The sequence below is a fragment of the Salvelinus fontinalis genome, chromosome 32 (genome assembly GCF_029448725.1).
Source record: "Salvelinus fontinalis isolate EN_2023a chromosome 32, ASM2944872v1, whole genome shotgun sequence".
Classification (NCBI taxonomy): Eukaryota; Metazoa; Chordata; class Actinopteri; order Salmoniformes; family Salmonidae; genus Salvelinus; species Salvelinus fontinalis.
In genome coordinates this window covers 44,039,960-44,054,410 of record NC_074696.1, presented here as the reverse complement: position 1 = coordinate 44,054,410, position 14,451 = coordinate 44,039,960, and the positions used below count along the sequence as shown (strand labels likewise).

General features: G+C 43.7%; 1 protein-coding gene across 2 annotated transcripts; it reads right to left on the bottom strand.

Annotated features, from left to right (window-relative positions):
• Positions 1-5,655: 5,655 nt before the first annotated feature.
• On the bottom strand, positions 5,656-10,415 carry LOC129831431 (protein S100-A1-like). 2 transcript variants are annotated; one of them, XM_055894810.1, is made up of 4 exons: positions 10,257-10,415; positions 7,069-7,117; positions 6,575-6,728; positions 5,656-6,393 (listed from the first exon to the last, which is right to left on the bottom strand). In XM_055894810.1, the coding sequence occupies exons 2-4, from the start codon at positions 7,080-7,082 to the stop codon at positions 6,187-6,189; spliced, it is 375 nt and encodes a 124-aa protein (XP_055750785.1). In that variant the 5' UTR covers positions 7,083-7,117; positions 10,257-10,415; the 3' UTR covers positions 5,656-6,186. The 2 variants fall into 2 exon arrangements, with proteins under 2 accessions (XP_055750785.1, XP_055750786.1); XM_055894811.1 differs by lacking the exon at positions 7,069-7,117 and having other exon boundaries at positions 10,257-10,412.
• Between the last annotated feature and the right edge of the window lie 4,036 nt (positions 10,416-14,451).

The window sequence follows — 14,451 nt, the reverse complement described above, 5'->3', positions numbered from 1 at the left end:
CAGCTCCGGACAGAGAGACAGCTCTGGACTGAGGGGCAGTTCTGGGTAAATAGCCGCTCCGGGCTAAGGGACAGCTCATGACTGGCTAACGGCTCTGGACGCTCATGGCTGGCTGACGGCTCTCGACGCTCATGGCTGGCTGACGGCTCTCGACGCTCATGGCTTGCTGACGGCTCTGGACGCTCATGGCTCGCTGACGGCTCTGGACGCTCATGGCTGGCTGAAGGCTCTGGACGCTCATGGCTCACTGACGGCTCTGGCAGATCCTGTCTGGTTGGCGGCTCTGGCAGATCCTGTCTGGTTGGCGGCTCAGGCAGATCCTGTCTGGTTGGCGGCTCTGGCAGATCCTGTCTGGTTGGCGGCTCTGGCAGTGCCTGTCTGGTTGGCGGCTCTGGCAGATCCTGACTGATAACTGGCTCTAGCGGCTCCTGACTGACTATCGGCTCTGACGGCTCGGGACAGACGGGCGGCTCTAATGGCTCAGGACAGACGGATGGCTCAGACGGCGCTGGGGAGACGGATGGCTCAGACGGCGCTGGGGAGATGGATGGCTCAGATGGCGCTGGGGAGACGGATGGCTCAGATGGCGCTGCGGAGACGGATGGCTCAGACTGCACCTGTCTGGCGGAAGGCTCTGGCTGCTCCTGTCTGGCGGAAGGCTCTGTAGGCTCATGACAGACGGGCAGCTTTGCAGGCTCATGGCAGACAGGCAGTTCATGCGCCGTTGGGCAGACGGCAGACTCTGGCCGGCTGAGACGCACTGTAGGCTTGGTGCGTGGTGCCGTAACTGGAGGCACCTGACTGAGGACACGCACTTCAAGCCTAGTGCGGGGAGCAGGGACAGGGCACACAACTCTCAAAGCGTGCTATATTCCTGGTGCGTGGTACCGGCACTGGTGGCACCTGGCTGAGTGCACGCACATCAGGACGAGTAAGGGGAGAAACAACAGTGTGCACAGGACTTAGGAGACGCACATGTGGCTTAGTGCGCGGTGCCGGAACTGGAGGCACTAGGCTGGAGACACGCACCATAGGGAGAGTGCGTGGAGGAGGCACAGGGCTCTGAAAACGCACTGGAAGCCTGGTGCGTGGTGTAGGCACTGGTGGTACTGGGCTGGGGCGGGGAGGTAGTGCCGGAAATACCGGACCGTGAAGGCGTACTGGCTCCCTTGAGCACCGAGCCTGCCCAACCTTACCTGGTTGAATGCTCCCCGTCGCCCGACCAGTGCGGGGAGGTGGAATAACCCGCACCGGGCAATGTAGGCGAACCGGGACACCATGCGTAAGGCTGGTGCCATGTAAGCCGGCCCGAGGAGACGCACTGGAGACCAGACACGTTGAGCCGGCCTCATGACACCTGGCTCAATGCCCAATCTAGCCCTACCAGTGCAGGGAGGTGGAATAACCCGCACTGGGCTATGCACTTGTACAGGAGACACCGTGCGCTCTACTGCGTAACACGGCGCCTGCCCGTACTCCCGCTCTCCACGGTAAGCCTGGGAAGTGGGCGCAGGTCTCCTACCTGCCCTTGGCCCACTACCTCTTAGCCCCCCCCCCCCAAGAAATTTTTGGGGTCTCCTCTCGGACTTCCAGCCACGTCTCCTTGCTGCCTCCTCATACCAACGCTCTTGGGCTCTCGCTGCCTCCATCTCCTCACGAGCGCGGCGATATTCTCCCGACTGTGCCCATGGACCTCTCCCGTCCAATATTTCCTCCCAAGTCCATGATTCCTGTGTATAATCCTGCTTGACTTCACGCGGCTTGGTTCTGGATTGGTGGGTGATTCTGTAACGGCTTTCCTCCTCCTCTTCATCAGAAGAGGAGGAGCAGGGATCGAACCAAAATACAGCTGAGTTTGTAGACATGATTTATTAACAAAAAACACGAACTCGACTAATATACTAACAAAACAAATAAACGGTGTAGACGGACTCACAATAACACACGAGAACGCATGAACAGGGAAAAAGCCTACACATAAATGACACTGAACAAAACAAACCGAAACCAGTCCCGTGTGGCGTAACGACATACACAAACACAGGAGACAATCACCCACAACGAACACTGTGAAAACACCTACCTAAATATGACTCTTAATTAGAGGAACGCCAAACACCTGCCTCTAATTAAGAGCCATACCAGGCAACCCATAAACCAACATATAAACAGAAAACATAGAATGCCTACCCAACCTCACGTCCTGACCAAGTAACACATATAACAAACTAACAGAAATAGGTCAGGAACGTGACACTCGACTTAGGTGTTCCTAATGTTTGGTACATTCAGTGTATACTACAGCTTTCCAGACAATATATACTGGACAAAATATAAATGCAACATGCAACAATTTCAACGATTTTACTGAATTATAGTTCACATAAGGAAATCAGTCAATTTAAATATATTCATTAGGCCCCAATCTATGGATTTTACATGACTAGGCAGGGGCGCAGCCATGGGTGAGCCTCGGAGGGCATAGGCCCACCAACTTGGCAGCCAGACCCACCTACTGGGGAGCCAGGCCCAGCCAATCAGAATATGTTTTTCCCCACAAAGGGGCTTTATTACAGACATATGATGTCATGGCTTTAGAAGCTTCTGATAGGATAATTGACATAATTTGAGTTAATTGGAGGTGTACCTGTGGATGTATTTCAAGGCCTATCTTCAAACTCAGTGCCTCTTTGCTTGACATGGGAAAATCAAAAGAAATCAGCCAAAACCTCAGAAAACTAATTGTAGACCTCCACAAGTCTGGTTCATCCTCGGGAGCAATTTCCAAACGCCTGAAGATACCACGTTCATCTGTACAAACAATAGTACGCAAGTATAAACACCATGGGACCGCGCAGCCGTCATACCGCTCAGGAACGAGACGCGTTCTGTCTCCTAGAGATTAACGTACTTTGGTGCGAAAAGTGAAAATCAATCCCAGAACAACAGCAAAGGACCTTGTGAAGATGCTTGAGGAAACAGGTACAAAAGTATCTATATCCACAGTAAACGAGTCCTATATTGACATAACCTGAAAGGCCGCTCTGCAAGGAAGAAGCCACTGCTCCAAAACCACCATAAAAAGCCAGACTACTGTTTGCAACTGCACATGGGGACAAAAATCGTACTTTTTGGAGAAATGTCCTCTGGTCTGATGAAGCAAAAGTAGAACTGTTTGGCCATAATGACCATCGTTATGTTTGGAGGAAAAAGGGGGACGCTTGCAAGCCGAAGAACACCTTCCCAACCGTGAAACACGGGGGTGGCAAAATCATGTTGTGGGTGTGCTTTGCTGCAGGAGGGACTGGTGCACTTCACAAAATAGATCATGAGGCAGGAAAATTATGTGGATATATTGAAGCAACATCTCAAGACATCAGTCAGGAAGTTAAAGCTTGGTCGCAAATGGGTCTTCCAAATGGACAATGACCCCAAGCATACTTCCAAAGTTGTTGCAAAAGGGCTTAAGGACAACAAAGTCAAGGTATTGGAGTGGACATCACAAAGCCCTGACCTCAACCCAATAGAATATTTGTGATCAGAACTGAAAACCATGTGCGAGCAAGGAGACCTACAAACCTGACTCAGTTACACCAGCTCTGTAAGAAGGAATGGGCCAAAATTCACCCAACTTATTGTGGGAAGCTTGTGGAAGGCTACCCGAAATGTTTGACCCAAGTTAAACAATTTGAAGGCAATGCCACCAAATACTAATTGAGTGTATGTAAACTTCTGACCCACTGGGAATGTGATGAAAGAAATAAAAGCTGAAATATATCATTCTCTCTTCTATTATTCTGACATTTCACATTCTTAAAATAAAGTGGTGATCCTAACTGACCTAAAACCGGGAATTGTTACTTACCTTAAATGTCAGGAATTGTTAAAAACTGAGTTTAAATGTATTTGGCTAAGGTGTATGTAAACTTCCGACTTCAACTGTATTTAGAGTATCTTATATAGTCGCATCCGGTTTCCCCTCAGAGGGAATGCCTCGTATCCGACAAAGACATATGGGCATGGTGTTTGGGTCTCCGGCAAGCCCTCTGGCCGAGGTAGCGGCAGCTGGCCTGAAATGAGTTAGGAGCCGAACTTGCTTCGCGAGAAGATTCCCTCATCTCCCTCAAGACAATATCGGGAGGGGGGGAGGGAGATGTCGATATGGTGAAGCTGTACCTTGCATCTCAGACTGCCATCAGGACCATTGCGAAAAAGCCCTTGTAGTTTTAGTACTTGCTGCCCGAGTTTGCCAGAGCTCGGATCCAAAAATTGTTTTCCATCGGCAGCTCCTGCACGAAACTGAGAATTCCAACGATCCACAAAATCTCTGCCGATTTCTGCTCCTTTTGCAGCAATTACAATTCAAAAAGTGACGTGTTCACTTCTACGTCTGGGGATAAAAAGTAGTGTCGTAAAGCGTATGACACCAGACTAGGCTGACATGTAGCTAGTTATTATTTTGTAAACAGGCAGAACACCGGATCAGAAGTTCAGATGTCATCACTAGCTAGAGTAAAAAAAAAAAGTGTCTTGGCCCCTTTTGCTAAGTAAGATACTCTGGCTCCCCAAGCCCTCTAGTGGATATACACTACACAAGGCAGACTTCCTCTCTGGGGAATGCAACGAAAAAAGTGTCTGCTTTCCCCCCCAAAACAATGTCTCCACTCAATGCATAGATCAACGGAGTGGAGTTTGTAACCGCCTTAAGCCAACCTGGCTCAGATCGTGCATGGTCAACACGATAGTGTTCAGAAGGTGTAGTAAGCAGCGCGGAAACAGCTAATGAAGAGGGGACCTCACCTGAGGATGAGCCACGAGCAGCACAACCGCTATTTGCAGGTAGAAGTGTGACAACCAATCTCCCTTACTGTGTATATACTGCAGTGCTGACCAACTCTCTCCATTCTGTGGATCATCTTACACACTTAACGTCTTGCTTTCTTATATTCTATGATGTATTTGCACTCTACAGCCCTGGGTTATTGAAGGCTTACATCTGATTTGTAGTTAACCCAAATCCATCACCCATTTCACACTTAGTTGGTGTGTATCACTATCGGGCTGGGAAGGTTCACAGTTTTGACACAGAAAAGACCAAGAAATGTTGATTGATAGCTGGTTAAATGTTATGTTTAGTATTTAGAATGACACATTGGTAATTACAAAATATGTGCAAAGAAAAAGGTTCATGATATTAAAATGTTCAACACTGAATACGTAATAAGTATCAGAAATATTGATTGAATAAGTTATATCTATACATATAATATCTACATCTATGATATGTAATCTTTATGTTCATGAGACTCAGAGTATCACCCTGTTGTGCTTCAGGCCCGATCTCACTCCATTGGTGGTAGTGTGTTACAATAACATCCACTGAAAATATGAACATTTTCAATGAAATCTATCCTGAATATATAACCAAAGCACATTTGAATTAGAATTTGAGGCTGTATAGGGAACACAACTGAACACACACATGCTACTGTGAATACCAGGGGAGGGCAATCAGATTCAGCCACTGCTGATTTTTGTCTGAGAGGGTGATCTGCGAGCCGTAACATAATTAGGATAATTTGTACACTGCAAATTGACCACAAATAGGCCCCCAAAAAATCATTATTTTAAAATAACAGTCACTGATTACATTGATCACATATCACATGTTTTTATTTGTGGGAATACTTGGGAACAGATTTCCTAAGTTATACACATTTTTTCCTAAATTCCTGGTGATTTTACAGTCTTCATACGTTGCCAAAAAATAAATAAAATTAAAATAAAATCCACTAAAAACTTTGGGGGGGGCCCAATAAAATTACTCACGTGCTGATTTTGGCCCGCCGAGGCGCCTGTTGCTGACCCCTGCGGTATACAGTGCCATTCATGGATTTGAGGACAGAGTAACTGATCTGTGACTTAACTGTGGTATGAAAAGTATTTGGATAGTTGCAGAGGGAAAACACTGTTTTTCCTGTCTAAGTGTCCGTCTGCGAAACTTTACTTACTTTAACACAGTGGCGTTCCCTCAGCCTCTTTTCACACATTGCAGTTGCACTGTTTAGAAATTGCATAAGATGACCATACAACCATAAATTATACCCTTTCACTATTGCTCTACAGTTGGACCCTTCACATCCACCTCCCCCTTCCCTCCTCCCAGTCCCTCCTCCCATCTTTCCTTCACTCTTTAATCTCCTCTATCGTTGCCTCCTTTGTTTTGAAGGGCGTGTGGACGAGTTTCTCGGGCTTATATTCCATGAAGAAGTCGTTGCAGGCCACCGTCAGGGCTCCCATGAGGATGATGAACTCTGTAAAGTCCACCTCACCGTCACTGTTGGCGTCCAGGTCATTCATAACCTTCTCAACCCCTTCTCCATCCCGGGCATTCTGGATGAAAAGGGGGAGAGGAAGAGGGACAGGGGGAGAGGGAGGGAGGGAGGGAGAGGGGTTGAAGAATTGTGTGTATTCTTGTCAGTACATGTCTTTTCTTTGCCTATGAGTGAGTGTTTGTGTATGTTTGCGTGTCTGTGTGTGTGTCTCTCTCTCTCGGCTTGTACACTCCTCTTACCCCTAGATAACTCCCCAGCTCCTCTGTTAACAGCTCTCTCAGCTCTCCACGGCTCAGAGTGTACTTGTCCCCCTCCTTCCCCGAGTACTTGTGGAAGGTTTTGATCAGCATCTGCATTGCGTTCTCCAGGTTGGAAGAGGGTTCTTTGGACATACTGGAGGGAAGGGCAGAGGTCAGACACTATGACAGGATGCACGCTCCATCCAAACCGCATGTGCGGTCACATGACGGACATGGGTGTGAAGCCTCCACCAAGACAGAGTGAAATATACACGCTGGACGGAAGAAGATCAGCAAACTAGAGAAAGAGGTGTCCTAATTCTAGGACTAGGCTACTATATTGGGAGGTTAAATTACAGGCTACAAATGAGCTATTCCGTCTCGACATACTGTTGCCACTGGACAGTGTTTTGTAACCTTACTTGGTTTGATGTGAAAGATGTGATGGATGAAAGATGAAGAGACAGCTTTTTAAAAGCAACAGTCTTACACACATTGTGTCCGGCATCTTAGAATCTTCTTGAGTTGGTTTCGTTGGAGAGACTGTGCACACACAGACACAGATAGGTAATTTAATCTCTCTCAGTTGACAGACTTGTAAGCAGCTTGTTAAGTAAAGATAACGTCACTGAGGTAACTTCAGATGGAGGTTTCAGGGTTTCACAATCATATCAATCACGTGACAGAAGGAAACCACAAGTGAAACACAAAACTGTCAAAATGCAGATAAACCACCTGGCAATCAGGAACTCAGGCCAGGTGATCTGGTAACCCGAGGCACGCACGCACGCACCCACGTACGCACGCACGCACACACACACACACACACACACACACACACACACACACACACACACACACACACACACACACACACACACACACACACACACACACACACACACACACACACACACACACACACACACACACACACACACAATCTGTCTCTAGTCATTCCAAACTCTGAAAAATATTCCTTTGCAGATGTTGACTGTGTGATCAATAATACAGAACTAAGGAATTCAATTTAATCAAATAACTGAAGTATATATAAAAAAGTCTGGTTATAAAATGTTTCTGTCATAGGGGTCATCTGTCTCATTGACAGGCATTACACAATGGGTGGGTCTAATCCCGAATGCTGATTGGTTTAAAGGGCATTCCAGCTGGTGTCTATTCCACAAGTTACCACCGGCTAAATCTATGATGTTAAAATGCCTATTTACTCTGTTCCATCTGACTGTGCAATCCACTCTCATCAGCCCAGCCAGGCAATTTATAACCTTGATCTCCGCTATAAAAAGTTTCTAGACATTATCTCACATTTCTTTTAGAATAACATTTCGTTTTTAACAGCGGAGATTTGTATAAGCCTTGCCTTCTGTCTCTCCGACATTTGAAATGTCAATTGAAAAAAGGTCAAATAAAATTAAGGGCATCTAGTTTGCATTCTTTCCAGATTCAGTTTGAAGTGATTGTGTTAGCTATGTTGTTGGCTAGCTCCTCTGAACAACAGTGTCACTTTTGACGAGTGAGCACATCTTCTATGCCAGGCGAAATCGCGCCTCATTAGCTCATTGTGTACGGATGCATCCAAATAAAAGTCACTGGAAAGCAGCTTAAACAAATGCAAATGCAGCTACTGTTATTCTTTTTGACGTTTGACGTGACTGTAAGTTAGCCGTAGTTGGCTAGCTAGCAAGCAAGGGATAAGAACGCTGCTAGCCAGTATGGCAATGGAACATTTAGAACGAACGACTGGGTCACGTCTCTGGCAACAGAACCAATAGAACAAACGACCAGCCGGCTTGGGTAGCAACCCTAGATTTGAGTCAGGACTATATCTTGTGGAAGGAGGAAATAGTATGAATAAATTAATCCAAATAACGTTTTTAATGAAAATATGTCAATCATTATTTGAATATGTTGGTAACTCGTTGTATAAAAGTGATAATGCACTTGAAGGCGGTGCAAACATCGGCTTCTCGGGCATTATCACTTAAGAAGATCACTCTTAAAATTACAATTGTCCATAATGAAACAATGAAATTGAGTCCATGCCAATGTTTAAATCACATCAGAAGTCCATTTTTTGTTTTGATCTAAAAAACAACAACAATCTGGCCCTTTAATTGAGTGTCAAGCAAGTGATTGAGTGTCTAGCAAGTGTGAAATGTGCCTTCTAATATGCAGGTCTAGTGATGTTCTATACTGCTGCTGCTCATTTCATGGCAAAGTTTGCAAATAATAGATGCAAATGATATACTTCCTCCTGATATACTTCTGCAAGGTAAGCCTACTTTGCAGTTAACATTTAATTGAGAAGGTTTTGGGGAAAGTATTTATGTCAACCCACAAGATGGTTATCACATCAACTGGCTACACACTGAGTAATAGACAAACGTGCGCACCACACAGACAGACCGGGGCAATATTGCTGGAAATTAATTGGCAGATATTGTGTTCGTGTAGCTTTTTAAGCCAATAGTGGCTAACCAGGGGTGGGATAATGTCAATGTTGCTTTGATTAGATAGCAGCCTGGAGCTTGCGGTGTCTGATACTTGTGAGAGTTGTTTACGACAGTTTGGGTGGAACGTGAAAATTGCATGTACTTTCAGAATTGTTTGGCGAGCAACTCATAGGTGGCCTGCGAGATACTGGTAGCTTGCGATCGACCTGTTGAAGACCTCTGTCCTAAGATCACAGATGGAATTGTTTTAAGATGGTTACACCATGGATCATTTAGCTATTTGATTTTGAATTCTGGGCGGTATAAAAACATTTTTTTACAAAAATATAGAATTTGGCCTTTACTACTATAGCCCATAGAAACACATTGAATAACACGTTCATAAATGGCAAAACAGTCCCAAAAAATATCATAAGGAATAAGGTTTTGAGGTGTTTGTCCTATTAACTAGGAGATGTAAGAAAGCTTTTGTTTTTGGGAAACATATTTCACTTCTTTTTTGTTGTTGGCACAAAACTACCTCCATACTTCCATTTTTTAAAACCAGTATGGAGTTACCTTTAGACCAGTCCCGTGACACTCGTAGAGCGAAACGGAGAACACCATCGTGTTTGTGAGAGTCTTAACTTTCCATAGAGTGGTATTAGTTTGTAGGCCAAACCGTTTCCGACTCTACAGACGTTTTCGTGAGAAGACCGATTTTCGGGAAGTCTGAAGGTCCAAACACCACAGGTGAAGAATTCTGACAAAGACGGATGTGGTAGATTGAGACGCAGCCCATGCAAAAAAACTGATGGATTTCGATGGGGATTTTTGTATTATATTACATAGATTATCTTAAATTTAAGACAATCTATTTCATATATTAGCATTGCTGGAACAAGTTAACTGACTTTCTGAGCATTATATAGAAAAAACAATTTTCTTCACAGGTTTTGGTCTGTCCAACTTAAACGTTTTAAACCTCCTTTACAACAGGCAAACCAATTGTAGTTTGAGGTGATGGGCTCAAATTATCGGCCCATAAGTTTTATTGCTCTGGATACGAAGGTGCTCGCCTGGGTATCTCACTGTGAAAAAGTGTTTCACTATTCGCAATAAGGCACATATATAAAAACATGGGTAAAGCTGATCCCAGAAAACAGTCATCAGTTACAGAGAAGAAATAAGGAGAAGGGCACAACTTTCCTCTAAACTGTCAATCTTACCTTAGTGCTGATGGAGGGCCTCCTTTGTCTTTGGTGAAGAGGGAGGGAGAGAGAGATGAGCGAGAGCCAAGGAAAGATGGATGAGAAAGATGAGGAGAGAGTGGACAGCGGCTTAAATATCACCTGTCCCCTCGTCCGTCTTCTTCCCTTCTCCCACCTACCCACCTACGTACCACCATACCTGATTCTATTTCTCTCTCACTCTTTCCTCTCCCCCTCCCTTCCCTCCCTTTCTTCTCAGGTGCTCACACATACAGACAGAGTGCTTGACCTCAGCACGCAACAGTAGCATCAGGACAGATCAGACAACAGGCTTGCGTCAAAGTATTTTATTTTGGGCCGTTACACAGTGGTTACATACTGTAAATACTATTAGCGTAGCTTAGCGAAAAGGATACAGCATTGGTTGTGAAGGTGTAACATTGGCATAGTGGTTCATTTATTATGGCTTTTGGTGAGCATGGCAGTGGCTCTGTGATAGAGCTTGTGGTCTACCTGTAAACACTACTTATGTCTATTTAGTATAGTATACCACTGGAAAAGAGACCTGGAAACGGAAAAGAAAATGTATCCTGTACAAATCAGATTTGGGGTCAATTTGATGTTAATAAGCCAATTCACAGAATTGCTGTTTATTTTTGGTGAGGATTTTTCAATTAATCTACTGAATTGGCTGAGTTGGAATGGAACCCAACCCTGGTACATACAGAGTTCTTAGAATACACAGGGATAGGGCACAGTGTGATAGGTCACATTGTCTATCAAGCTATAGTGTCAGCCTACCTGCATTTAGGTACAGAGTGTCATAGTTTCATCATCCTTGAGTGGACACAATTCTAACACAGGTGTGCATAGTGTTGATGATTAGACTGTGGGGAACTGCAGGAGGGTACACAGCTAGCTCATGCATACAGTACACTGTGCTATTGGATGAGGCCTATGTACATTCTGTAGCATTAGCAGGAGATGTTAGCATGATGCTAACTGCTAGTGAGTGGCATGGTTTTTCACATAGTCGAGATAGGACAACTGTAAAGTAATGTCGTTGTGCATTACTGTAAAATACATTGGTTTCCTCAGCAAATAATATTACAGTACAAAATATGCTCTTGAAAAAAAAGCATGCTCGGCTGAGTAAAGAATGCCCGATGAGCCTCTGCTTTCCTTAGTTTAAATGAATCATGCAAGCAATGTAGCATAGTAAGAGAAGAGCGAGAGTGTAGTAAAATGCTTGGATAAGTAAAGGGAAGACTTTTTACAAGTGTCAAGGTGCAACATTTTGTCGACATCCTCTGTATTTCACCGAAGGGTTTGAAGCTCAACCTGTCATAATAAAAAAGTATTTATACTGTATATCTCCACGTCTCGGTCGTTGGTGCAATGTGGTTTCATGCGTGATGCAACATAAGATTTTTTCCCATGATTGCATTATTAATGAAGGAACAATTAAAAAAAACATTAAACTACAATTAACAAATTGTCTGTATCTATCCGACAAACATTTACTAGGGTGTAAATAACCCGAGTTTTGGGCTGTACAGTACAACCCCTGCGTTCCATTAAAGTTACTGTACAGGGTTTCCAGATTTCTGTTAAATATGACCTACAATATGAATGAAAGTTTTCCTTCCAAGAAATGGTAAAAAAGTTAAAAAGCAGGTGTTTCTGTGTTTGAATAGTGTAGGCGTATTAACCGGTCATTAAACATTTTCATAAAATGTATTGTAAAAAAGGCCAGCTTTCTAGCACTCCCTTCTGGTTAGTTTAGTCAGGCAGCAAAAATTAAGCCAACTTGACATCACGTTAAATTAGGAAATTTATGTTTTGGCCTCTAATACTAATTTATGCTTTGGCCACAAAATGAGTATAGGACGAGTCAACAACATTATTTGGGTGTGGGTTAACAGAATATGCGCTTTGAAAAGTGAGATTTCACTGGAGAGTAATTTTAAGGCTTCCAAAACCTGTTAGTGGTCCAATTCAGGACATACCTACTCATTCAATGGTTTTCTTTTTTATTACTATTTTCTACATTGTAGAATAATAGTGAAGACATCAAAAATATGAAATAATACATATGCAATCATGCAGTAACCAAAAAAAGTGTTGAACAAATCTAAATATATTTGATTTTAGATTCTTCAAAGTAGCCACCCTTTACCTAGAATGCTTTTCCAACAGTCTTGAAAGAGTTCCCACATATGCTGAGCACTTGTTGGCTATTTTTCCATCACTCTGTCCAACTCATCCCAAACCGTCTCAATTGGGTTGAGGTCAGATGATTTGTGGAGGCCAGGTCATCTGATGCAGCACTCCATCACTCTTCTTCTTGGTCAAATAGCCCTTACACAGCCTGGAGGTGTGTTGGGTCATTATCCTGTTAAAAAAACAAATGAAAGTCCCACTAAGTGCAAACCAGATGGGATAGCGTATCGCTGCAGAATGCTGTGGTAGCCATGCTGGTTAAGTGTGACTTGAATTCTAAATAAATCACTGACAGCGTCACCAACAAAGCACCCCCACACCATCACACACCTGGTTTCTGTGACCGCACTTGAAGAAACTTCAAAAATAGGGCCTACCTTGTCACAACAAAACTGATTGTCTCAAACACATTAAGGAAATAAATTCCACAAATTAACTTGTAACAAGGCACACCTGTTAATTTAAATGCATTCCAGGTGACTACCTCATGAAGCTGGTTGAGAGAATGCCAAGAGTGTGCATAGCTGTCACGGCAAAGGGTGGCTACTTTGAAGAATGTCAAATATGATTTTTGGGGGGATTTGTTTAACACTTTTTTGTTTACTACATGAATCCATGTGTTATTTCATAGTTTTGATTTCTTCACTATTATTCTACAATGTAGAAAATAGTAAAATTAAGAAAAACCCTTGAATGAGTAGGTGTGTCCAAACTTTTGACTGGTACTATACTTGCGAATAGAGTATAATATACAATGCAAGCCATTAGAATGGCTGGAGTAATAATAGTTATAATATCATATAATAGTAGCTGTTTTATCAATAAAAGGTAATAATATGAACATAATATTAGATAGTAAAAAATAGTCACATGCTGATAACAATCCCACTACATAGTTTTCAGATGTCTGATGGCTCAGTATATTTCATGTTTTTAAGGCCAAGACTTTGAACAGTACTCTCTATAACACTACTGGTTTAAGGGTTAAATCAGTTTACGGACCTGGGTTAAAAATACTTTTTGAAATAATTTGCCAAGGTTGCCTGGTGTAATGGACCAATAGAATAGTCCAAAAACGTCAAACCCCGCCCATCTGGCACTCCGGGCAGGCTAAAGCAAACACGCACAGCATTTAAAAGATTTAAAATAGTATTTGAAGTCTGGCAAATTCGTTGGATCTCAGGAAATTCAGATGAGTCACAGATAGCTATCAGTAATCAAGTAACTCTTGTGTTGGTTTTGTCCAAGGGTGTGCCCACTATGGTTAAGGTAATGGTTTTAAGCCATGGCTAAGTCAATGGTTTTAAGCACTAGGATGTAAGTTCAGGTCAAACAGGGTCTCTCAACACAGAGAACAGGGGTGTGACCAGGTAACCCAGCAAACCTGATGGTTGCGGAACCAGGAGGAAAACAACTAAAAATACACTTGAAAAACGGGTTCCAATAGAGTTCTTCTGCTGTCCCCATAGGATAATCCGTTCTGGTTCTAGATAGAACCCGTTTGGCCCTCTGTGGAAAGGGTTCTACATGGAACCCAAAAATAGTTCTTCAAAGGGTTCTCCTGTGGGGTCAGCGGAAGGATGCTTTTTGGTTCTAGATAGCAACTTTTTTTCTAAGAGTGTAGAAACAATACAAACACAATACCTATACAAGGGTCAAGTTTCTGTTGTGACTTTTCACATCAGGTGTAACGCTTCCAACAGGCTATAAGAGCCCATTTTCTTCAAGTTTGGGTGTCTGTTTCATTTTCCTTTCCTCTTGGTTCTGGTCCTGGTGGATTGGGTTGCATGGAAACGGCTCGTGACCCATATCAAGGGCCTCTAGTGGCCTCCCCGGGTCAGTGGCCTGCTGCTTAAGGGCTATTTTGGGCTGCAAGGATCCTAGCAAGGGTTCTGGTGTTGATTCCATCCTGGGCCCTCAATTATTTACTAGAAGGCCATTATTAGGACACACCACACCTGATCTTCCAGCTCCAAATCCATGGCTATTG